The 25,102-nt window shown below is 39.4% G+C and overlaps 2 protein-coding genes across 2 annotated transcripts; one reads left to right on the top strand and one right to left on the bottom strand.

Moving 5' to 3' along the window:
- The first annotated feature begins 2,983 nt into the window (after window positions 1-2,983).
- STAMBPL1 (STAM binding protein like 1) lies at window positions 2,984-14,648 on the top strand. The gene is made up of 10 exons (XM_052677078.1): window positions 2,984-3,213; window positions 4,083-4,300; window positions 5,712-5,787; window positions 7,196-7,291; window positions 8,322-8,676; window positions 9,311-9,435; window positions 9,515-9,652; window positions 10,315-10,427; window positions 11,598-11,697; window positions 14,270-14,648. The coding sequence occupies exons 1-10, from the start codon at window positions 3,130-3,132 to the stop codon at window positions 14,324-14,326; spliced, it is 1,362 nt and encodes a 453-aa protein (XP_052533038.1). The 5' UTR covers window positions 2,984-3,129; the 3' UTR covers window positions 14,327-14,648.
- Window positions 14,649-15,010: 362 nt separating this feature from the next.
- ACTA2 (actin alpha 2, smooth muscle) lies at window positions 15,011-24,371 on the bottom strand. Its single transcript, XM_052677079.1, has 9 exons — window positions 24,240-24,371; window positions 21,851-22,022; window positions 20,214-20,342; window positions 19,664-19,774; window positions 19,095-19,179; window positions 18,851-19,012; window positions 18,427-18,618; window positions 17,297-17,478; window positions 15,011-16,496 (listed from the first exon to the last, which is right to left on the bottom strand). Exons 2-9 carry the CDS (start codon window positions 21,977-21,979, stop codon window positions 16,353-16,355), a joined length of 1,134 nt encoding a protein of 377 aa, XP_052533039.1. The 5' UTR covers window positions 21,980-22,022; window positions 24,240-24,371; the 3' UTR covers window positions 15,011-16,352.
- Between the last annotated feature and the right edge of the window lie 731 nt (window positions 24,372-25,102).

The following is a 25,102-nucleotide window of genomic DNA, read 5'->3' as shown; positions in this document are numbered from 1 at the left end:
CTTCGTGTAGCTTAATGTTTGAGTATGCTCTAAGTTGAAGTTGTTCTCTGCTTTTCATTTGCCTTCCACTTAATTCTGTGCTTGCTTGACTGAACTGAAAGGATTATTTTTAATAACATTTAAAACACACTTTTTTTTTTTTTTTTTTTTTTTTTTGTACAGATATTTCTTCTTAATCAGACAGTACCTAAGTCCATCTAAATTAGTTGGAGTGCCTGAAACTGTACAGAAGAAAAATGCATGTTCACTCTTAGACTTTAGAGCACTTTACACTGTAATAGATGACAGCAGCTCCAAGCTGCTGTTGGCATTTATCCTCCATGCTTAGGGCTGGAATGTGGTTCCCTGCATTTGCATAACTATTTTGTGTTTCTGAATGTAAAATTCGTTTCAGTTACTTGCATTTCTCTTTGCTCTTGTGGAGTAAAACATGAGATTGTTTCCACAAGACAAGGAGCCATTGATCAGAGCTCCTGAACTAAGTTCGAAAAGACATTTCCTCTTCCATCCGTTGTGATCCCCCTGCTCCCCCGTACTCAGTGGCCTGGCTGTGCTCAGTGCCTCACTCTCTGCACAGCTGCTGCATCCTTTCCGAGCACTGGCACAATTTGAAGAAGTGGGAGTTGCTTCTTCTTTCTAAAATACCCAGTGTTGTACGTGGGTTTTTGTTCTTCATAATATTGCTTCTTTTGGTTAAAAATGACTCAAATAATTTCTTCTTTTAGCCCTGGTATTCTTAGAGGCATCCAAGGGGTTCCATGATGCTCCCTTGTTAGTTCACAAGATTTTGGCTGGGAGATACCACAAGCTTCTTTAGCAAAGACTTTTTTGGTAATGGTGGAGGAAAAACAAATAGAAAAAAAAAAAAAAAAAGTAAAAAAAAAAAAGGTCACTTGTGTGTTTCTCAATTGCTGCCCTAAGATTTTCCTGTTTGCTGACTAGTAAGGGCCTAGGTGGTCCAGGATTAAAAGCCTTCAAGTGTGGTATCAGTTGGAAGAAGTGTATAATCCATATCCAATCTTGTGCCCATTTCCATGCTAGATTTTGGAGAAGGCCCATGAGGGAGACAGTGCTTGAGAAGCAGTTTTTCCATTAAAGCACAGCCCCAAATGCCAGAGTTTAAGGAACATCTGAGCAATACTCTCATCTCAAACACAGGGCTTGCATTTTGGGTGGTCCTGTGTAGAGCAGGGAATTGGACTTGATGATCTTTGTGGGATTGCCAACATGGAATATTCTACGACTCTATGATTCTGTGACTAAAATGCATGCTTTTTAGGTCTGAGGCTTTTTTTTTTAATTAGTGTTCCAAAGCCAGACAGAGCGTATGAATGCAGAGCCTCTTATTGAAAATGTAACATGTGCTGAGCATCAGAACTGCAAGGAAAGAAGACCGATGTAAACTCTGCACTATCCAGGCTTGTAGTCCTCCCCTTTCATAGCCTACTAGGGCTGCCATGATCCAGCTTAGTTCAGGTGGAACTAGCTATAGGGAACCATAAACTTAGACTTGGCTAAAGGAAAACTATTTCATTACTGTGGTCCCGTGAGGCCTTTCTGCAGCCTGTGAATAGGCAATGAATAGGGCTCTCCTGCCAAGATTATCATTTGTACCAGAGCTCCATTTGTATAAAATTAAATCATTTAGAGAACTTTTTCCATCAGTGCTACCACCACAGCTAATATTGATGTATTGGGTGTAAAAGCAAAGCTTCATTGTTGTGTGTGTTTGTTTTTTTTAACTTCCAATAGCATGTCACAAACTGTGCAAGGGTTTTGTATACCTGAATTTGAAAAAGCTGGTCTTTAAACTAAATGCACAGATCTGTGACATGCCAGATGACAAGAACAAAATTCTTGAAAATGGAAAACATGGGAGTAAAGTCAAGCAAGAATAAGTTACTTGAGATTAGGAGATGATATGTAAAAACAGGGTAAGGCTCATTCACTAAGCATGCAAATAAGGGATTTTGCAGTTAAGCAGGATGATTCCAATTATTTTTAAAGAAAGCACATTGCTTACATGAATTTAATGTCTCCTATAACATTTCGTTATAACATTGACAACTAATGGTTAAAACTGAAGGCTGACCTAACAGGCAGTGGTAGTTCCTGTAAAAATGAAGATGACCCAAATTCAGAAATCAATGCTTCAGCAGCAGGTGAAAACATGATAGGATTTTTATCTTCCAACCCAGAGCCCTTCGGCTTCTAGAGAGAGAAATGCTGAGAAAAGATCTTTGCTGAACCCACATATGCTTTTACAAAACATAAAGCAATTATGTATTGCAATATATGAAGCATCTTTGACATTCAGAATCAAGCCTGTTTGGTTTGAGAGCACAGAAGTGAAAGGCCACATTAGCTGCTTCACATTTATATTTCCAGTATAATTTAGATAATAAATTTTCTTCTTTTTTTATGACCACAGCATGTCTAAATATTTGTCTTTACTTGTTCAGAACTGCTCAGGGAGTAATTACCATCAGTCAACTTGTCATATTTCATTGTAATTCAAGTGGAGTTGAAGTGAACAAATTGTGCAGTTGGAGCACGTGGTACTTTATATTGCTGATACGAGTTTGTATGCTGTCTTATTTTTAATTATAGACGTAGCAGGGAAATTCATACTGGTTTAAAATATGCTAGTCATGAACATATGCACAAGGAAACATTCTGTGCTTAGTCTTCAAACTATTAAGGCTTAATGCTTAGAAGTTGGTTTATTTTCTCGGGCCTTTTTTTTTTTCTTTTTTTTTTTTAAAATCCAAGTTGCTGTAAAGATTGTAAAAATAATTTACTACGCTGTGTGAGTCCACTTTGATAATGTTAGAACGAGTCAGCTAGTTCACAAATGTTCTGTACATTCCTACTTCTAATTCGACATAGCTGAATTCTAGATTGCTCATAAGCATGTAAGCTTTTGAAACTGAAGTAATGAGCAGATACAGGCATACAAACTGATATAACGTTTCAACGTATTTCTAATCTGAATGACTTATCCTATTTCATCCAGCACCTGACCACGATCAGTGTATCTCTATTAAAGTTTCCCCGGGCTCTGAGACAGCTGGCTGCAAATACGGAGCGCTGGATTAATACTTGAGGCAGCCTATCCTTCACAGCCAGATGGAGGCTTTGGAGCAAAAGAGCAACCTCCTTGGTTTGCAAACAGAGGGCAACATGGAACAACCATTCAGTATTAGTTCCTTGGTATGTATTACAAAGTGATGCTTTAATGGCTTAGCACCTCTTCAAGTAAAAGGTTTCAGAGCAGTTCAGCAGCACTGATGTCAGCTGAAAGGGCATTTTCTTGAGTTCTGCCAGCTCCTCACCTCTTCTTATAGTTTCGCTGGATTTGTGTTTCTGTATGTATGGTCTTTAGGATTTTTGTTTGTTTTAGTGGTCACAGTTTAAAAGAGTTGAAGTGAACATTTTAAATAGAAAAGATAAATCCTTTCAGCAACATAAGAGGAAACAGCTTGCAGTAGCCACCTTATTTAACCACTTAGCAAGAAAGTAATTACTACAATAAGAAGCTCTGTTTCTTCTCTAGCAGAGTCAGTTCTAGATCCTTAGACTTAAACTGCTTCATCTGAAGCCTTAAAATGAACTGCTGACTGCTCAGGGAAATGTACTGCTCTTTGTTAGCTGTACAAATTAGCTGTACCCAGCAGTCATACACAATACATCAGAGAACTGTATAACAGTGATTTGCACCTTCAGACCTTCCACTAGATTACTTCAATAACGCAAGGCAGAACCCTTCTTTAATTTCATTTTTGAAGATTTCTGAAGAAGACACGTTTTGTGTCGCCTTTGATCATTTCTGCTGAGGTTTCCTTATTTTTTTTCCCATAACTTCCTTTCTGAGATTATCTTATAGCTTGAAAAATAAGGGAGAGGGAAAGGATACTTTCCTATTTGTAATGCAATTGAGAAACATTAGAATGCTTTAAAGTTACTAGCAATGTAGAAACTAATACCTATTTTGAAGATTTCCTCTGAGTTTCTTGAATAAGATCATTTACTGAAAGTGAAATACAATATCTTGTTCCCCTCACTACACTGTTCTTTTTCAGAAAAAGCTCGTAGCTATTCCTGACCACACGGACATCTCTGTGACCCCAGAAGAGAGAGTGCGTGCCCTAAGCAAACTTGGCAGCAATATTGCAATCAATGAGGACATCACTCCACGTCGTTACTTCAGATCTGGAGTAGAAATGGAGCGAATGGCATCAATTTATATGGAGGAGGGAAATCTGGAGAACGCTTTTGTTTTTTATAACAAGTTCATAACGTAAGAAACAGTTTATAGTAATTGTAGCTACTATTGTAAGTTACAGCACTACAGCTGTAGTTGTAAGCGGAGGGAAATAAATATTTGCAATGAAAATGGAGCACCCTTTTAGCTTAGGAGAAAAAATGCTCACTGTTTTCTTGCAGAATAGCTACCTTCTTTTGAGATCTTCAATCTAATTCCAGTCTTTATTGTAATTTCTTCTCTACTACTAGTGGAGTAGCCTTACCTGCCTCCTGACTGCCAGGGTGAATTAATGTAATGTACAGAGGCTGAAGTTTGCAGTACCAGGCTATACCATGAGCACTGTTCCACACAGGTTGTTGTGTATGGATCAGGATGTTGGTAAAATACAGCGTAAGCCTTAACAATCAGTGTTTGCATAAGATTTCTGAGACTAATCATTAAGCCCTGTGAGCCTCAGCAGATTTTAAAGGTGATAACATGACACAATATTTAAAAGAAAAAAAAAACAACATGAAGAAACAGCTTTTTGCCCCAGAAGGATTAAGCATCATTGCTTCTTAAAGCAGTAAATGCAAAATCCACAATGTATGTTCATTGTATGATTATTTTCCCCATTTAAAAAAAAATCTGAACAGCTTTCATTACAAATCTTGAAATAATCGACTGAAAACTCTCTCAGTGGCAGATTTAAACTTTTAAGTAGCTCCCTTTGCTGTAGGAGTGATTGATTTATTTTGCTGCTTCTAAAGTATGCGTATTAAAAAAAAAAAAATCCTCTTAGATTTTTTTCAGAAGAAACCTTCTTTTCTACTTTTATTTTCCCAATATTCTGAAACCTAAACCAAATCTTTCTTCCTCAATTATGTTAAATGCATGCATCTGTCTCAAAAGGAGGTCTGGAGGTGAACATAGCATAAATTGCTGGAAAAATGATAGCAGCTGTGAATTCCAAACTTTTCTGCAGCCAAGTGTTGCAGTAATTTAGATGTCTGGATGAGTTAATAATGTTGCATTTAGCTGTACAATTTAGTCTGGTAGAAATAGCTGGTTTAATGACAGTGTCTTATTTAAGATTCCTCATTTCAGCTGAGGCGACAGATCAAGATGGCAAAAATAAGATTTAGTAACAGTGTCTGGTGTGGAGGGTATTTGCAGGTGCTGAGTGCTAGTTAATCCTTTTCTGACCCAACCCACTGCTAATGAGAAACAAAATATATTCAGATGTAGAAAATAACTTCCTGTCGTTACCCCATGTGTCTCATACCAGCCATACAAGAGTTTAAGCAATAGTTTAAATGAATGAATGGTGTAGAATTCTGCTCCAAATCATCTGAAATTTGGTGTTTAACAGTTACAACAAGTGAAACTGATTTTTCTGCCAAAGAAAAGCTAACAGAGCTATTCCTCTGGCTATCAAGGCAAATACGCATGCTTAATTTTCTAGCTTGTTTGTGGAGAAGCTGCCCAGTCACCGAGACTATCACCAATGTGCAGTACCAGAAAAACAAGTTATTATTAAGGTAGGGTTATGGTTTCCTGAACTTTGAGACACGTTTTCCCCATTTCTGTTCTTTCCTATCATTCTTTTTTTCCCAGTGCGTACATAGCCCAAGGCAGCCAACAGAGCTTGAAGTTCTGATAACTTTCTCTACCAGACATTTGTGTTTTATGTTAGTTTAACCACTTTGTCATTGCTGTGCATTCCAAAAGGTGAATAAGACCAATCTCTGAACAAGTCTGTAGATTGTTGAAACCCAGGTACATCTATTTCAGAAAGTTTACATGATAAAAACACGCTAACCTAACTGCATAAAGTTTCATTCTGATCCTAACTATATGTATGGCTACTGATCCAAATTTCACTGGAAACAGAAGGAAAGAGAAATGTGTGGCCTTACTGGTGTCTGCACATTATTTACTTACCAGCTTAAGAATCAAAGTGAATTTTTGCGTAATTTATTACCAAATATGTATTATTAAGTTTCTATCAAGTTTTTTTTCTTCCAACATGGTTCATCTTACTTTTCTAAAAGACAGTTTTCAAATATAGCCTTATAAAGAACTTAAAACATCTCGAATTACTCACTGAGGATAGTTAGAATAACAATAAATGTATTTTCTGCTTTATGCCACAGTATTTGCATGGCTTTCTCTACCATTAAAGCTACGTAACGTCATATTTAAGGCTAAAACACTTCATGCCAAATGTTGATTGTTACCCACAACCCAGGATAACATCCAAGCTGAGAAAAGGAAAAGGACTCTAATGTTTGCTCCCTTCTATTGCACATGGTTGCTTCCCCCTCCCTTGCTTACAGCCTCTAACTTATTCTGTAGTGGCCTCTGTATCAGCTATAAACATTAACAGTGCTGGTTTTGTTTAAGTTAAGAATCTGCCAGAGCTGTCACAGAACCCACAGGTGCAACTGTAGCCTTTCTTTTTTCCACCTAGAAGTGGGCATATTACGCTTTACTTCTGTCCAGGGAGCTCCAGGGTAAAATGTGTTGATCCTGCACAAAACACTAAAAGTTGGCCCTGGCTTTAATTTATAAAATATGTCTTCTTAAAAAAAAAAAAAGAAAAAAAAAAAGACCTTAGTCATCACACACCTGTTAAACAGAAGTAACAGACTGCTGGAAAAACAATCTCCTCATTAGATAACAAGTAGTTTTATAACAGCTTTACTTACGTAAATTAATATAGTTTATCAATGTGCTATGTAACCAATGTACTATGAAAGCATAATAAGCTGATCATTCTCTGTATAATTCCTCCTTGCTTTCCTGGGAAAAGAGCAGTATCTTTTAATTATTATTATTATTATTATTATTATTATTTGAAATCTGTATTACAGATGAGTTTGGTTTTCAGGTGATCCTTTCATAAAGTGAAAAGTTAACTTACCTATCTTTCTACTCCACCCAAAGAAACTGAAGGAGGTTGCATTTCCACGGACAGATGAACTGAAGAGAGATCTTTTAAAAAAATACAGCTTAGAATATCAAGAATACATGCAAAACAAAGTAAGTTTTATGTGGCTGTAAAATCACTGCTGTATGAATATTTTTTGCATCTATACTTCATATAAGTAAAGCAATAAAATAGCCATTCTGCACAAACCTAGTTACTGCTTACAGTGGCTTAGAATCTGATCAGTTGGTCATTTGAAAGTAAGAGCGAGCTTGGAAATAAATGTGCTATGGTAGCTGCATAATAGTTGAAGAAGATCAGAACAGTTCTTTGGTATGCTCAGGTTCAGTTTTACAGGGAGGATATTGTTCAGACACCTGCATGAGTCTATAGAAAATGCATGATGGCTCTGAAACCGGAGGGGTGGCAGAGATGGTACCTAGCATTCCTGGGGCTGGGGTGGGCACATGCACAGCATTGGGGTGTTAAGGGTTAAGCCCCTCTCAGCAATTCAGAGAAAATTAAGGAAAGAAATAAACAGGAGAAAGTCAACCAACCTATACAAACATCTCTTGTGTTGAAAATTGTAAGGATTTATATCTTATCTCTTTACCACTGCTGTGCTAAAAAATACTTTTTTTACTTACTTGATTTAGTGATCTTCTTTACAAGGAGAGTGGTTAGGCCCTGGAATGGGCTGCCCAGGGAGGTTGTGGATGCCCCGTCCTTGGACGTGTTTAAGGCCAGGTTGGACGGGGTCCTGGGCAACCTGATCTAAATGTGTACGTTTGGTGGCCCTGCTAGGCAGGGGGGTTGGAACTACATGATCCTTGAGGTCCCTTCCAACCCAGGTGATTCTGTGATTCTGTGATCTCACTGCTTAAGTAAAGCATAAACCATCACAGGTATGCAGGCTGGAAGGTTCGTGTTAGGACTTCCTTGCTTACAATATTTCATTCTGTATTGTACTACTCTGGGGGATAGGCTTGTGTTTGGTACTTTAGCTAACAGCTTCCAGAAGGCTTTTTAAGAAGAGATTTTTAATATAATATACTTTTAATATTCTTTAATACAATTAGATTGCTGCTTTCCCCTCCTTTCTATAACTTTAGTGACTATGTGACTATTTTGCATATATTTCAGAACAAGTGTAAAACTGAATCTCTGAAGAAACTAGAGCAGCAGAAGCTGATAGAGGCAGAGAAGAAACGAATTGCACATATGAGGCAGCAGCAGCTTGAATCGGAACAGTTTCAATTCTTTGAGGATCAGCTTAAGAAGCAAGAACTGGCTCGAGATCAGAAGATTAAAGAGAGCATGGTTATGTCTGAGCAGATAGATGGAAGTATGCTATCCTGTATTTCTGTACCTGAGAACAGTTCCTCATCTACCACACTGCAAGAGAAAAAAGAGAAGAGTGATATATGTGTCTCTACTGGAGATTTACCTTCAGTAAACCAGGCCCTAAAGCCAGCAGCTGCTTTAAGTGCTGTTCAGAGTAAGTGCATATGTTCTGTACCCCCTATCTGCTTCTTTACTGCTTAGAGCAAAACATGTATTGCACGTGCTTGTGACAGTTGGACTTAGAGGTCTTTTCCAAAGTAATGATTCTATGGTTTGCACACTTTGAGAGCATCTGTAGTGGAATAAGCATGAATAGGTAAATGTACATGCAACAGTTCTAGTTTCCTCATTTTAAGAGAGACGTTGTAAAGTTCTACAGTTTCCATCTGAGCACCAGTAGATGCATCTGGAGATGGAGCCTCGGTGTTCCCATAGCATAAAGTCTGCCTGAATCTTGAGAACAGAAGCAGAACCTGCAGAGGCTTCAAAGTTTTTTGAGAAGCCCTGGCCTGAGAAACTAGATCAACTCCCTGTCACCACAAGAGGCAGGCGACAGCATATCTTATGAGTTGGTGACCTCAATTCAGCATGATGTGCTTGCAGCGTAGGTGTAATCTCATTTTAGATATCTGTGATGTGATGAGTTTAATTTCTTAATCTTTAATAATTTCCTCTATATATACAATATATACGCAATATATGTATATTGCTTTATAATAAGGAATGTCACTGCGTAGGCTACATATACATTTTTCTCTCTCTCTTTCTCTCTCTTATTTGTTTGCTAGCTCAACTGGCTGAAGCACTCAGAGGTGTAATTTTACCCAGGGATCTCTGTCACAAATTTCTGCTGCTAGCAGAGGCGAATACATTAAGAGGAATAGAGACATGTGGAATTCTCTGTGGAAAACTGGTACACTTTAACTTTCACATTTGTATGGGAAGACACTCCTCCTTTTCTCTAAGTTACCTTGTCAATGTTTGTTTTACAGACACACAACGAATTTACTATTACCCATGTAATAGTGCCAAAGCAATCTTCAGGACCAGACTACTGTGACATGGAGAATGTAGAAGAATTATTTGGTATTCAGGATCAGTTTGATCTCCTCACTTTGGGTTGGATACATGTATGTATGACACAGATTCTGGCTTTCCTGTATCAGTTCTGCTGATAGAACAGATATTTTGTTTAACCAGCCCTGGAAATGACAAGCCAAAGAAATAACTGGCAAAATTCAAATGAATTTCTTTGCTTAATTCTAATCATAATGATATAAATAAACATTGATGTTCTACCCAGGTAACAAATGTCTCTTGATTAATGAAGTTGAGGCACATTGTTTACACTGTAGGGCCTGCTTTTGCCAGTGCAACTTTTGCTTCATTTTGGGGACCTTTTATTACTTCTTAACGCCATCTATTTTCCACTGTATTAAAAATCCATTAAAAAAATCTGAGGGTATTGCACTGATTGAATTCATTATTAATTATTTGAATTTCATTCTAGAGATCTTTGAGCAGTAATTTCCCTTTTATCTTGTACTTCTTCATTCCACTTCTTTTCCCCCATAATTGAAAAACAGTTTGTGTATCTGCTTGAGATTATGTCCCACGAACTTCACACTGAGAAGCCACCCTAACAACCAAGAATTTGTGTTTATAAGAAGATGCCAACCTGGGGAAACACCAATGCTTTTACTTGTTAAAAATTATTGTTCTTTCTTGAATACATGTTGTCCCTGGCTTTCAAGAAATATTTCACGATACTGAATTTTCCTTCTTTTTGTAGACACATCCAACACAAACTGCATTCTTATCCAGCGTTGATCTTCATACTCATTGCTCTTATCAGCTCATGTTACCAGAGGCCATTGCAATTGTTTGTTCACCAAAACATAATGAGTGAGTTCTGATTTTTCTAAGTAATATGGTGATATATTTACATACTCCTTATCTTAAAATGGGATCAAATGCAAACAGCACATGTCAGCTGGGATGATGGACAGGAACGAGTGTATTATGAGTTTGTTTTCTTTAATCTATTTAGACTTGCATTCCAGTCAGTTGGTAAGCACAGTATTTTTTCTGACTTCTTTTTCCTCCTCCCTTCCCAGCTCCAGGTTTTAAATTTTGATTTATTTTTATACTCTGCTCAAACAAGTACTAATAACAGGAGCTGTTTCTGTAGACTTCATTGCCAGTGGGCTACCACAGACCTATCTTCCTTCCATCTGAAGGAGGAAATGGAAGGTTTAGACATACTTCTATAGGATAGTATGAAAGCCTCTGTTTTGGGAATAGATTGGTAAAGGTCACTCTTTGCCTAATCAGGTTCTATTTTCTTATTTCATAAAATACAAGCAGCAAGAACCTAGTAAAAATTATAACTGTAAGAAAAAATGAGAAGGTTTATAATGTTAGAGATTGTCCAGAGACACTGTTAGAACTCTGTACTCAGAACCTGAGTGGATATGGTCCTGGACAGCCTGCTTAACGTGACTCTGCTCATACAGGGAGGTCAGACCAGGTGATCTTCAGAGGTTCCTTTCAATTTCAACAGCTCTGAGATTATTGTTTGGTTCATTTGACATTTCAAGGCCCCTTGTTTATCTCTGATATTTAGACTGTGCATTTTTTTGAGACTGTCTTTCTGGCCTTCTGCCTCCATAGATAACTTCTATGAATCCCATTCTAGTTGGCCAGCTTTTTTTATGAGCCATTCAGGTAGCAGAGCTGTAAATACAGCTGGAATAGTAAGTGCACAAGAGCTATGCAGCAGTGTCTGCGTACTTTCTCCAATCTCTGTAGTCTCATAAACTGCATAGCCTCTGCTGGTACCCTGTAACCAACTCTAACCTGTTACTCCTGTCTATAACATTAATTAATCTGGTGTCAACTTGTAGTTATTAGGTTATTACTGTTTCTTGGTGAAAATAAGTACAGTTTAATGGGAGTCCAGGGTATCAGAGGTGACTGAGAACCATCCCACTGTCCTTCTGTTATTTGTTTGTGAATTTCTGTACTTGCATTACACAGACATTGTGTAACAGTAGTTCCATGTTTGCTTTCCAGTACTGGCATCTTCAGACTGACTAATGCTGGCATGCTTGAAGTTTCTGCTTGTAAAAAGAAGGGATTTCATCCACATACAAAGGATCCCAGGTTATTTAATGTAAGTGTATGATCCAACATGTTTTTGATTAGTTGAGTTCTTGTGCATAGCCCTGCAAGTAGAAATTACACCTGCTGCACTTTAGTTTCCTTTACTTTTCTCCTATCCTAATAACTCTATCACCAATGAAGGCAGACATCAGGACTTAAGTAGCCAGTAGCAGCCATGAGACTTTTGTTATGCTTTGTCATTCAAATAGCACCTAATTACAAGCAGCTGCCATCAGTCACCATGTTTGTCCTACAAAGCAGCAGAACTGCTTCTGACAAATTCTTTGCAACACCAGGCAAAATACTGTTCGGAATACCAATAGTCATAATGCAGGGGAAAAAAAAGAGTTGACTCACCTAGCAGGTGGTGAGGAGTTCTGACTGGGGGACACTCTATCTCACAAAGCAGCTTTCATCCAGCAGATTATCTCCTTTCTGAGGCTACTCCTTCAATGAGCCCGGGAGACCCAAGGCCCACCCCTTCCAATCAAGAGGGAAGCACAGGTGAATTGCTTGCACCTGTGCTCTCCGAGTCAGCCACCTGCACCCCTTCACCATGTTCTCCATCATCACATCAGGCCGCAACATCACAGTTCCCCTACACACCACTTACTTTCAGAAACAAAAGCCACAATTTCAATAGGAGTTGGTCCTAAGCTCTCCAGTTTATAACAAAAATAAATTAGCTCATCTCCCCCACTGTGTCATTTCAACACAGCATTCCAGCTGCTGAACCCTTCATTTTCCATTTTTTCTACATTCTCGTAGGCTTTTTTAGCTAACTATTGTTTCCTTTTGATGTTTTAGTAGCATAGCATGCTATGCATATGGTTCAATGGCACAGTCATTCAGAATTATCAGAATGTTAGTGCTATCTGGAAAAAAAAACCACAATTGTCTTTATATATGAATAATTAAGATATTTTAAATGGGGCTCATGTCAAATACAAAATAGTTTATACCTCTGGCTCAAAATAAATAACTGAAAGACTTTAAACACTACTTCGTTGTTGTAGGACTCCCATAATATCAGTACTGCTCAAAAAGTAAGAGAGTTTGGGTTCTATATTTTGCTTTATTCCTTTATCACTGACTCTAGGGGGATTGAGAAGGTAATCCAAGTCTGAAACAAAATCTTAAGGATTTTGTTCCAGATAAACTCTTTTCACAGAATCACAGAATCACCCGGGTTGGAAGGGACCTCAAGGATCATGTAGTTCCAACCCCCCTGCCTAGCAGGGCCACCAAACGTACACATTCAGATCAGGTTGCCCAGGACCCCGTCCAACCTGGCCTTGAACACGTCCAAGGACGGGGCATCCACAACCTCCCTGGGCAGCCCGTTCCAGGGCCTAACTACTCTCCTTGTGAAGAACTTCCCCCTAACATCCAACCTAAATCTTTCCTCCTTCAACTTGGATCCATTTCCCCTAGTCCTGCTGTTGTCAGCCCTTCTGAAGAGTTTACTCCCCTCCTGGATGTAGGTTCCCTTCAGGTATTGATAGGCTGCAATGAGGTCACCCCGCAGCCTTCTCTTCTCCAGGCTGAACAAGCCCAACTCCCTCAGCCTGTCCTCATAGGGGAGGTGCTCCAGCCCCCTGATCATCTTAGTCGCCCTCCTCTGGACCCTTTCCAAGATCTCTATATCTTTCTTGTACTGAGGGCTCCACACCTGGACACAGTACTCCAGATGGGGCCTCACAAGAGCCGAGTAGAGAGGGACAATTACCTCCCTCTCCCTGCTGACCACCCCTCTCCTGATGGAGCCCAGGATCCCATTTGCCTTTCGAGCTGCCAGAGCGCACTGCTGGCTCATGTTCAGTCTCTCGTCCAGTGGTCCTAGTTCATGAATGAAGTTTCCAGGTACTCAAACTCATAAACATTAGACACATTGCTCCTATGTTGAACACAAAACATCCTGTCAAATACAATTCCCAAAACACATTAATCTTCCAACAAGAACAGTAAGAGCACAGCGTTTTTTTCCTGGAGGAAAAATATCAGAGGTGCTAATACAGGAAGCTTCCTGAAATCTGACTGGAACAACCCTTATGTGCGTCTGTCTAATTTACAGCAAAATCTGTTCTCCACAGATCCAACACATGCTCTTATTTAGTCATGGCTATGTCTAAAGACACAGTCCTAAACGCTTTAAAAAACACACAAAAAATATATGGGCAGACACATCTGAAACTTCTGCAGGATGAGAGCAGAGTTCAAGCTTCCCTTGCCTCTGTCCTCCATGCATATGTTCTAACACAGCACACAGCTCCTTCCTCCTCCATTTCAGGTATCCACTGCTGGGATATGTAAAGGATCACACCGTACTATGCTCTGTGTCACAACCAAACATGAAGCAATTTCCTCTACAGAAATTTATTTCTTTTTCTATATTACAATCCTTGCTTTATACAGCAGTCTACAGCTGTGAAGACAAGGTTTGTCTGTGAACAGGTGCAGTGATAGGCAGGCTTAAGGCTGAATATATAGGCAAACTATTAGGCAGGCTCAAGAAGGAAAAGTCTGAAACATGCTATTAATTTACTGAAAATGGTTTCTGAATAATGTACTTTCTTTCACAGCCATGCACCCATGTGGTTGGGAAGGACATAAAGATAACTGTGCTGGATCTGAGGTGATACAGATGAACAGTTGCAGTGTTGCTATAAAAGTGGCCAAAAGAGAAAAATGGCTTCCTGTTTTTCTTATGTTTTCAGAAACGACTTTTATATTTATACATTTTAGATTGAATGGTTTGGTATTTATTGCTTTTGCCTGTTTTGGAGTTACTTTGTTGCCCTGTCAAGATGGAATTCAGTGGCATTACCTGAAACTGTAGATGTATCATCTCACTAAAAACAACAATAAAATGAACTTCAAGCAACAGTAACAAAATTGAAATAAATAATGCTCCTTTTGTAATTTGTTGTTGTTGCCTGAGAATTACAGATATTTTTAACAGTGGTTGGCTTTTGATGACTTCCAGCTGCATAGATGCATTCATAGCTTCTTTGAATTTACATTGTATGTAGCAATGTAGAGGCAAACACATCAATTCAGGGATTTGTTTTCATCCTTGCATAGCTCAAGTTTATGCTAAGTCATTAACATAATTAAATCCTTCACCTGAGTTCTGACCGTCATTGCATCCTGGAATAGTAGAGAAGAATCAGTCTTTTGGATAACTATGTTTTTTCCAGCAATTCTCTTGATAAAACTTCTATGTTAAATCAAGCTTTTATCCTGACAGTGATTTCCTGAATGTGGCTAGAGTTAGGCAAAAAGATCTATCTAGAGTAAGAAGGAAGAACCATACGAAGGTATTTGCTCTTACAAGAGTTTATTTAGCGTCTGTCCCAAGAAACCTAGATGACCTAGACTTTAAATAATAAGGTTAGTACAAAAGAGTTCAGAATGTGCACTGAGTCTGAAGATGGACAAGATCTGAAACCTAGCAGTTATGCAGCCATAGTAAATAACAGGTGCTGCTGCAAAAAACTTACAGGTTGAAAAGTAAAGCATTACAGGTAGGCGAGATAAACAGTTGAGTTTAAGGAAGGAAAATAAGTAACAAAAATAAATAGCATCCTTCATCCTGAATTCTAATGAATACGGATTGCAGCAAGGTCCTTAGAACTGACCTTCTTCAGATCTGTCTCAATTAATTCTTTGGTCATAAACATATTCATATATATGTATATATATATATATATGTATATATATACTTCTAAGACAGCAGTATTGGCTTCAATGCTTATGCGTATACTTCTCTTAAAATCAGTTTCAATGTATTTAAAACAATAAGTGGAATCAGAAAAGTCATAGAAAAAAGGACATTGTCTAAAAACATTTTATCTGTTCTGATTACATTACATCCTCCCCTTCAGAAAAACAAACTTCTGAAGAGCAATTGTATTAAGCCAGCTTAATTACCCTTTAGACTTTGCTGAAAATCACAACAACAACACAAGCTACACTCATTCTGAGGATATATAATAGCAAAGTCACCTTTTCAAGCTAGTATCAGAATTTAGATATGCTCCCAGAAGGACAGTTTTAGTTTCTATCAAAAATAAAACCAAAGAAAACAACCATGGAAAAGATATAGCAAGCAACATACACTACTGGACCACAGAGTATAAGAAGTGCCTTTTCCAGCATGGTAACTGTGAACTGAGAAGCGATGTGGTCAGATAGTATTTCTGGATAGAGCAGATGCAAAGCAGAGTGCACGTGCTCCTCCTGGTATCAAGCACACACTGTGCCCCTCTGGTGCTGCCCAGAACTTTGGGAGCACCATGACTAGTTCTGCTTGCAGACTGCAATGCCTACCGAGGCCGAATGCTGGCACTGTACAGGCTGGCAGCTGGGCGTTTTCTGGCGCTGATACCATTGGCCAACAGGTACCGCTTCTAAGCCCACAGCGCAGTAACAAATTTACGCCACGAGATGGAGCTTCGCACCAGCTGTAAAGGCAACTCCACAACTGCATCTCTAAAATAGGAGCAGCAATTTCGTTTGCATATTTTAAAATTTATTCCAAAAAAAAATACACCAATTAACCAGCCATTATGATGAAAGATTTATGGAATGAAATTTTAAGAATGTATTTTCCTGAATACATTCACAGTAATATGCTAAAAAGACATACAGGGATAAAGCGATTTAAAAGCATTTGCGGTGAACAATGGATGGGCCAGCTTCATCATATTCCTGTTTGCTGATCCACATCTGCTGGAAGGTAGAGAGGGAGGCAAGAATAGAGCCTCCAATCCAGACGGAGTACTTACGTTCAGGAGGAGCAATGATCTGTTTGAGAAATAAAACCATTAAATGCAACGTTAAGCTATGAATTCGTTGTACAAAACTATTAAAGCATTGCTACTTTGTATTAGTGAAAACACTGTACATATGCACTAATGTCTGCCCTTGCCTTGCAGTTAGCCACTGCAGCAAGCCATAGTTACAAAGTTGTTGCCTGAGCCTACACCCTTAATTCCTCTGGTTGAGTTAGTCTGCCCAACACAGCAACGTGTGTGTGTGTGTGCAGTCCTATCCACAAAAGACAAAAGGGGAGACAACCACTCTCATAGCATGAGACAAATATATAGTAGTATATACAGTAGCCCAGGGGGGCTTGGAAGAATGAATGACGTTCCTATTAGCGCAGCTGACAAAATGTTTGCAAAGAAAGGAAGGGGAGAGCTGAAGCAACAGAAGGATTAATAACTTGTTCTTAACTTTTTCTTTACTTGTAAGCCAAAGACAGAAGCAGCATTTTCTACATCTAATTCCATTAGCCAAAAATTACTGAACAAGCTGCAGCTCTACAAAAATGTACATTGGTTGATTTCATGCTATTCTTCTTTGGCCTTGCTAAGTCAGTTTGCAGAACACAGCATGAGAAAGGAAGCTAGAGGAGTGAAGGCTCCTTTCTTCTTTTAGCAGCCAGGGTGACTCGTTCAGTTACCAGGGATGATTTAGTAGAACATACAGACTCAACTGAAAATATGTACAAAGCACTTTGTAAAGAGTTGTTATTTTCTGTTAGATTTTTTGAGGATTTTTTACACGTCCCCCCAGATAGTTTACAAATAATTGCACTGTACCTTGATCTTCATGGTGCTGGGAGCTAGAGCAGTTATTTCCTTTTGCATCCTGTCTGCAATGCCCGGGTACATTGTAGTGCCTCCAGAAAGCACATTGTTGGCGTAAAGATCCTTTCTGATGTCTATGTCGCACTTCATGATGCTGTTGTAAGTGGTTTCATGAATGCCAGCAGACTCCATGCCTACAGAAATGACAGCAGAACACTGAGGAAGCAACTCCATACAGAGACTTAAAATTGTCTCTGAACAGACAATGTGAGCTGCAGTTTGTCTTTGGAAGACAACAGTTTTTAAGGTTGCAGAAACATAGAAAGTCATTCTGCAGCTGTTTGAATTATTTACTTAGGAGCTCCTTCAGGTACAGCCCTCCTTCCCCACACCCGCGTGTACACTCAACTCCTCATTAAAAAGAAATTCCAGGGGTACGGAGTAGTACAGTTTCCAATAGGCTTTTGCAGACAACCTCATACGTCCTAAGAATTCCTTATATGGTCCTGGGATCATCTGTTTTCTTTTTCTTACTTTTTTTTCTCTTTTTTTTTTTTTTCCCCCTTCTTTCTGAGTCAGTTCAGAGATCAAACAGTCAAAATATGTCCCAAAACCTCTAAGTATGCAGCTACTTAATCTATTTCTGGGCTGACATTCTATCAAACAAGATTTTTAAGTGACCTTGCTGAAAGCTTGCCTCCATGACCATTGATTTGTTCTGCAAATGTGATGGACCCTGGATTCAGATTTTGGGGGAGTCTTTCAGTAGAATAAAAATAGTGCGTTTTGTCTGTTTGCTTTTTAACCCCTCTCTGCAAGCACACTCAGACTATAACCCTCATAATATTTAGAAAACTTTTTCTGCAGCCAAGATTTTCATAGTAACCAATACATAATGTACAAAATGGTGTGGGCTCAAAGCCAGAAGTAAACACTCAGGGTTTATTTTGGGAAAGCATTTTGCTTTACTGTTTGACATAAATTTCCTCCCAGTGTATTAATAGTGCTGTTCTGAAAGATTATTTTATAATGGGCACTGGAACATACTTGAGTATACATCTAAATGAGCTAGCAGTGGGATAAAATCAGAAGAAAATAGAGACCCAATATTTATACCAAAGCATAACAGTCATTCTACCTACCAATGAAAGATGGCTGGAAGAGAGTCTCTGGGCAGCGGAAGCGTTCATTTCCAATGGTGATGACCTGGCCATCAGGAAGCTCATAGCTTTTTTCCAGAGAGGAGGAAGAGGCAGCAGTGGCCATCTCATTTTCAAAGTCCAGGGCCACATAACACAGTTTCTCCTTGATGTCACGGACAATTTCACGTTCCGCTGTTGAGAAGATTCAGCTTTTAGAATGGCACTCAGCCACACCTTCATTCTCCAACATCCTCTCCATTTTTATGCAGATATTCTCTGCCAGTCCTGCAGAGAAAGTACTTTTTCCCTGTTGAATTCTTTCTTGTTGATAAAACAACTGCAGAACCACTGCTATTCCTTCTAAGGCAGCTAGAAACGTTGCACATTAAACAACTCCCCTCCTTGTCTAGCAGTGCATCCTTACCAGTTGTAACGAAGGAGTAGCCACGTTCTGTCAGGATCTTCATGAGGTAGTCTGTCAGGTCACGGCCAGCCAGGTCCAGACGCATGATGGCGTGTGGCAAAGCGTAACCTTCATAAATGGGCACGTTGTGGGTGACACCATCCCCAGAGTCAAGCACAATCCCTTTGAGAAGATAACACACAGTTCATGCTCAGGTGCTCACAAACAACTGCTTTGAACACCAGTGCCACCCCCAGAGGCCTACCAGTGGTACGTCCTGAAGCATATAGGGACAGAACAGCTTGGATAGCTACATACATGGCTGGCACGTTGAAAGTTTCAAACATAATCTGAAATGCAATTAACATAATTAGCTTAGCAGTAGGGATTTTAGATTAGTTGTATCATTACAACAAAGGAAAAGGAAAATACAAGATTTTTGTATTTAGTGATGGCAGTAACAAGGAAGGAAAATACATTTAAATCAAACATATTATCCTCTGTATCTGATCTACATCTACGATGTATTAGTACGGACACATTAAAGATCATTTTGTAGTAGCCCTGGAAACACACACACACACACACAAAGATGAAAGTGGCAACACTTGAACAGACTGGAGTTCTCACATCCAAAACTGATTCACAGACTTTTTCAAGTAAATGTAGTAACGTAGACATCCGACACATAGTCATGTGCACTTTCTATCTTCCCTTACTATGAGATGCACACTACAGAACAGCCAAGTTGTCATGGCTAACTGAAATGATGATGTTCACATCCTACTGAATTCACAACGTTGGAATTATTCCACAGCTGCAGGGTGAGATTACCTGGGTCATTTTCTCTCGATTAGCTTTGGGATTCAGTGGTGCTTCAGTCAGCAGAGTTGGGTGCTCCTCAGGTGCAACACGGAGCTCATTATAGAAGGAGTGATGCCAGATCTGAGGATAATGGCAGAAGGCAAAGGAGAAAAATACCATCAACTAGCAGCTCAGAATGACTTTCAGACAGGTTTAGTGCTCCAGCACTCTGCTTATAGCACTTTTGAGACCAGTGAGTAATGTTTCACATGCAATCGTTCTTACTGCCTTCATAGAAATAACCAAGGTAACTGGAAACACTCAATCCTCAGGTAAGAAATATCACAGCTAATGATAAGTGATTTCTTCAAAGGGCACAAAAAATAAATGAAAATAAATATAATCTTACAATAGGAGAGAGAGATGCACAGGCTTAATTCCAGCTTGCTGCTAACATGCTTCTCATTAAACCACACCTGACAGTGTGACACTTTCATCTAAAATTTACTAAGTTACGTGTTAAACATTCAGTTCAAGTGATTGTCTACCAATGATGCACATTATTTTAATACTGATGTACCTTCTCCATGTCATCCCAGTTGGTAATGATGCCATGCTCTATGGGGTATTTCAAGGTCAGGATTCCTCTCTTGCTTTGAGCCTCATCACCCACGTAGCTGTCTTTTTGACCCATACCAACCATCACACCCTAAAAAATAACACAAATAGAGTTAGTATCTCAAAGAGAGGTGTCACAAAGTAGTTACATTAGCTTAGATAAATTCAATTGCCAGTGATACTAATTACAAAACACTTTATAAATACTAATGATCAGAGAATTAATTGTTCCTTAATTTTCAAAATGAAATGTTTAGCCAATTCAAACCTCAAGTTCATTTTTCCACTACAATTAAAGTAAACAGCACACAAGTACAATTTTTTGTATGATGTCAAAATGCATGCACACACAAGAAGCACAATGTCAAATTCATCCAGATGAAGTAGAATGATAGACTTGTTTTAATGTTCTTTATTAGTTAGGGATGACCTGTCTGCTGAAAGAAAGCAGAAAGGGGACATTGTGCCATCTAAGGGCCACGATGCAACAATACACAATTCAGATTTTCCAAGTGTATGAGTCAGAAGTTGGAAACTACTCCGGATGTACAGTAGTCTCTATGCTTTAAGTTAGAAATACTGTTAAAAAAGTAGCATACTGCAGGATGCTTTGACTACCTAACACTCTTACCAAAGCTTAAGTCATTTTATGTTCCAAACCTTGGAACATAAGTATCGTATTTTTCTACTGTGATTGTATGATTTATTTTTGAGCAATTAATATAATTAATCCCATCTACAGAAGATGACACTTGAATTTTTTTATTTTTTTTTTCATTGTGGTATTGTTCAAACACTTCAGTTAGACCTCCTAGAGGCTATATCAAAAGGCCTATATTTCACTTGCCTTCAATGGCTTGAAAAATTATTAGCTGGGTGCATAAAGTGCCACATCTTACAGCCAGTCTCTCTCTTCTCATTTCAACATGTCCTTAGATGACACAGAAGAAATAAGTTGGATTTTAAAATCCAGCAGCCAGTTTAGTCTGTTATGGACTAGCTAAGCTGCTCTAGATCTCACTAATGTTATGGCTTAGCAACCTTGTATTTAACAACTCAGCTAATAAATACACTTTGCAAACTATTAAAATTATTGGGAATGTATCATATGCTCAAATGTAAAACTTGAAGCTAAAAAATAAAAAAATATAAAAAATCAGCCCTAGAAACCCCAGAGAGGTGTCTGTCTGTGACACAGTTAAAAGAAGAAGTAAGGTTGACAGGAAGCAGACTGACAACTTCTCCCCTCAGTTCCCTGCACATCATTTGTTGTCAGTTTTAGGGCAGTCAAAAATTCCAGATATTCTCTGGGATTGCTTGCTTTTGAACTGGCTGTACTCACCAAGTTCTCTGGGTGATGCAAAGTACAGAGAGAAGAGAGCATAGAAAGAAGTGAAAAAAAAACTTGTGAGAGAAGGATTCCTCTCTCACAAGGCTGAAGATCTGCTTTGACTCAGGTGAGTGCACTGCTGGACACATTTTACCTATAAATACCACATTACACAGATCATTCAGGGCTCAGCCTCAGCTCTGGGATGGAGGGCTGGGGACGGGGCATGTCTCCAAGCTCAGTATGGAACAACCAAAGCACTTTATCACCTGGTGCCTGGGTCGACCCACGATGGAAGGGAAAACTGCTCTCGGGGCATCATCCCCAGCAAAGCCGGCTTTACAGAGCCCTGACCCATTGTCACAAACAAGGGCAGTGCTGTCCTCCTCCTCACACATCTTCTACGTCAGTGTCCTCGGGTGCTCCAAGCAGAAAACAGCCCTATGAAAACAGCAGGAAAAGGATAATTGAAAAAGACAAAGTGAGGTACCAGAACCACCCTGTAAAGACAGAGAATGCAGTATAAAAGGAACTGACACGCAGGAGGGCTCCATGCATCAGACATAATTCAAGGTATTCCATAGAACTATTCCAGTCCTGCTGCATGGGCAGACAGGTCATTACAGCTCTGAGACAGCAAATGTTTATCTAAATTCAGTCAAGGAAATCCACCGCTGGGGAGTAGGTGGGAGATAAAGAAGATCGCTGGACTCACAGCTGCAAAAACAAAGGTCCCTTTGCATCATATTCAGCATGATGTCCCCTGCCTCTATCATCCTGACAGGACTGGTGTATGTAGAAAGATGATATTGTGACTAAAATGCAATCAAGGACAGCATGTGTTTTAAAACTGTCCATAGTATGTGCTCCATCATCCTTTCAAACCAGTTAATAAGCTCCATTTGTAGAATAACTGAGTAATTTATGCTGGCTCCCTGCTTCACTAAAACAGAAATTGTTTTTCTCCTCAGGCAACAGGAAGATAACAAGGGTAATAAAAACGCTTTGAAGGTTTGTATTAAAATCAATTATGGAACAAGTCCTGAATGCTGGCACTCGAGAAGAACTATTTGCCCACAATTTATAGTGTGTTAGGGAATCACTTGACTAGCTGGGAGCTCGGGCTTCCATGCAGAGTTCAACAAATTGCAATGTGTTAACAGCTGAAGGAGACAGCTGTCTTCCAGCAGCCCAGCTAGCTCTTCGTGCAGCCGCTCAAACCTTCTGCATGGGAATGCTGGAAGCGCAGGATGAAGCAGCAAAGGGGTCAGTGAGAGCCATGTCTGATGAGCACAGGAGCATGAGGCAACATTCAGCCTCCACAGATGGACAAGCAGGGACAGCCTCCCCCAGACTCTTCACTGCAGACCCTTCACAGCCATGAGACACAGCCGTGAGGCTGCTTCTGCAAGCTGCAGTTCTGCATGGATGTAGTAGTTCCCAGGAGAAGGCACAGAGAAGGAAATCCCACCTTGATGTACTTCAGATATTTTGTCATTATTACAACGAAAGGAAAGTAGGTTGCAATTTTTGCATTTATTAAACTCTTGGGAAAACAGGCTCCTTATATTTAAGCATTTAGTCAATGTAGTACAATTGTTATCTAACATGAATGAACAGACTGGTTTAGACAAACCATTTCCTAATTAGGAAATATGCTTTCCAACCGTCTGTTTTTGGAACAGAGTTCGAGGTCAGGGGGTTTGCTCAAACTAATGCAGAGAATGAAATGCCAAAAATCACTTGGGGGAGGGGGGAGGAGGGAGCAGGAAAGGCTACATTTCTGAGCTTGGTGGACTCTAATGAAAACCATATTTAGTAATACAGCACAAAAAGCTGAAAAATCAAAACTGAATCATTCAGGCAGTAACTCTGCTTCCAAGGAGCAAGTTACAGCTCAGGACTGCCATGACGTGCAGTAGTAACATCCTCCAGCAGCCAAAGTCACTCAGCACTACAGAATAAAGGAAAATATTCTCCCCAGCAATTAATACAGCATTTAGCCTCTTACTTCTACCTGCTTTACACTGAGAGACAACCAATCACGTCCCCAGCCTCCATAGCATGTTATCAGAAGAACAAAAGGAATGCTGGGTATAGCATGACCTTTAATAAAATGTTTGGCATTTTGCAGAACATTGTTTCATATATATCAAGACAGCAACAAATACACATGCATCCTCTTTGCGTTAGATTAGATACTGCTATTTTGCATCTTCCAGCTCTTCTTACAATCACATTCCAAAACACCCATGTCAGTTTAAGCTGATTTAAGAGCACCAAAGCAAAGCTGCTAAGAAATCACTACACAGTGTTCAAATTCACCCCTTCAGGAACCTGTTCTGTCCAAAATTAACTCCCCAGGGGCACATGGGTTCACTTAAATTCCAGCTGTACCATGACATAGTCTGTCTTTATATTACTGTTGGAGTGTTGGTGGAATCGGCAAAATCATCAGATCCATTTCCATTTCAAAAGTGCTATAAATTAAATACAACTCAGTGTAGACTTTAAAAGCATTTTACCAATTTAATTCTAGTAAGTAATGTCTAAGCAAACTGCAGCACAGCAGTACATCCTCCTGAATAGCTTCTATTTGACATTACTTAAAGTCATCCAGAAAAACATAAATCACACTCTTTGTTCATTGCCACTTACCCTGACAGTGCTTGGCTGGGGATAGCAGCTCTGGGATGGTGCACTGTGTATCCAAAAGCATCAGGGTTATATAGCCCCTTCAGCTCTTCTCCTCCCACCAGCCTCCCAAACAAGGAACAGAGATGAGAGAGACAGAGCTGAAGTCTCTAACAAAACCATATAGGGACCTTATTACAAAAACCTCTAATCTGGGTGGCCACAGGCCCTGAGTCCCTTCCACTGCATTCCAATGCAGAGCTCATGAAACAGGAGGAGACTTTCAGCTGTATAAGATAAACACTGCAGAACTTTAGGAGACTTGCTAAAATGCAGCAAGAAAAGCATGCCCGTGACTGATACCCTCTGACAGGAAGAGCACACGTTTGAACAAGATAGGGAAGTCCAGGCTTCCACAGGAACATCCAAGAGATAGAGCAAAAACTGACAGAGCAGACATTTGTGATAGGGAAGGTGTTTTTAAGGAGACACTTCGCTTTTGTTAAAGCTTTGAATCAAAGCAATGAGAATACTTTCAGCAAGTTAACAGCTGCTAAATTTTGCCACAAATTCACTTTAAAAGATTCACACTTAGGGATACTGAAAGAAGAACCTGCTGTTGCACAGGGTTCATGGTAGGGTCTTTGAAGGCTATGTAAATGTTCTGCTCACAGATTGTTTTTGTGTCCCTTAGCATGTGATGGGTGAGAATCAATATCCTGTCTCCATCAGCTTACTTCCAAAGTACTAGGAACTGTGGACAAGCTTCATCCTAGTGTCAGTTCCACTGATGGACAGAAGTTGTAAATTCCTATCTCAAAACACTCATAATAAAGTTGTTGAATTTCATAACCTCCAGCTAGGTTTGTCGCTGAGCGTATTTTTAG

The sequence above is a fragment of the Tympanuchus pallidicinctus genome, unplaced genomic scaffold (genome assembly GCF_026119805.1).
Source record: "Tympanuchus pallidicinctus isolate F22 unplaced genomic scaffold, pur_lepc_1.0 scaffold16, whole genome shotgun sequence".
Taxonomy (NCBI): domain Eukaryota; kingdom Metazoa; phylum Chordata; class Aves; order Galliformes; family Phasianidae; genus Tympanuchus; species Tympanuchus pallidicinctus.
Note: the sequence above shows the minus strand (reverse complement) of the source record. Positions and strands in the feature narration are given on the sequence as shown.

Bases quoted from the DNA above. Each gene is read 5' to 3' on its own strand.
- STAMBPL1 (XM_052677078.1), top strand. From the start codon at position 3,130: ATGGAGGCTTTGGAGCAAAAGAGCAACCTCCTTGGTTTGCAAACAGAG. The intron at 8,677-9,310 runs GTAAGTGCATAT...TTTGTTTGCTAG, and splicing joins TGCTTTAAGTGCTGTTCAGA to CTCAACTGGCTGAAGCACTC. The intron at 9,653-10,314 runs GTATGTATGACA...TTCTTTTTGTAG, and splicing joins TCACTTTGGGTTGGATACAT to ACACATCCAACACAAACTGC.
- ACTA2 (XM_052677079.1), bottom strand. From the start codon at position 21,979: ATGTGTGAGGAGGAGGACAGCACTGCCCTTGTTTGTGACAATGGGTCA. The intron at 17,479-18,426 runs GTAGGTAGAATG...TCATTTCTGTAG, and splicing joins CTTCCAGCCATCTTTCATTG to GCATGGAGTCTGCTGGCATT. The intron at 16,497-17,296 runs GTACAGTGCAAT...TTTCTCAAACAG, and splicing joins CCAGCACCATGAAGATCAAG to ATCATTGCTCCTCCTGAACG.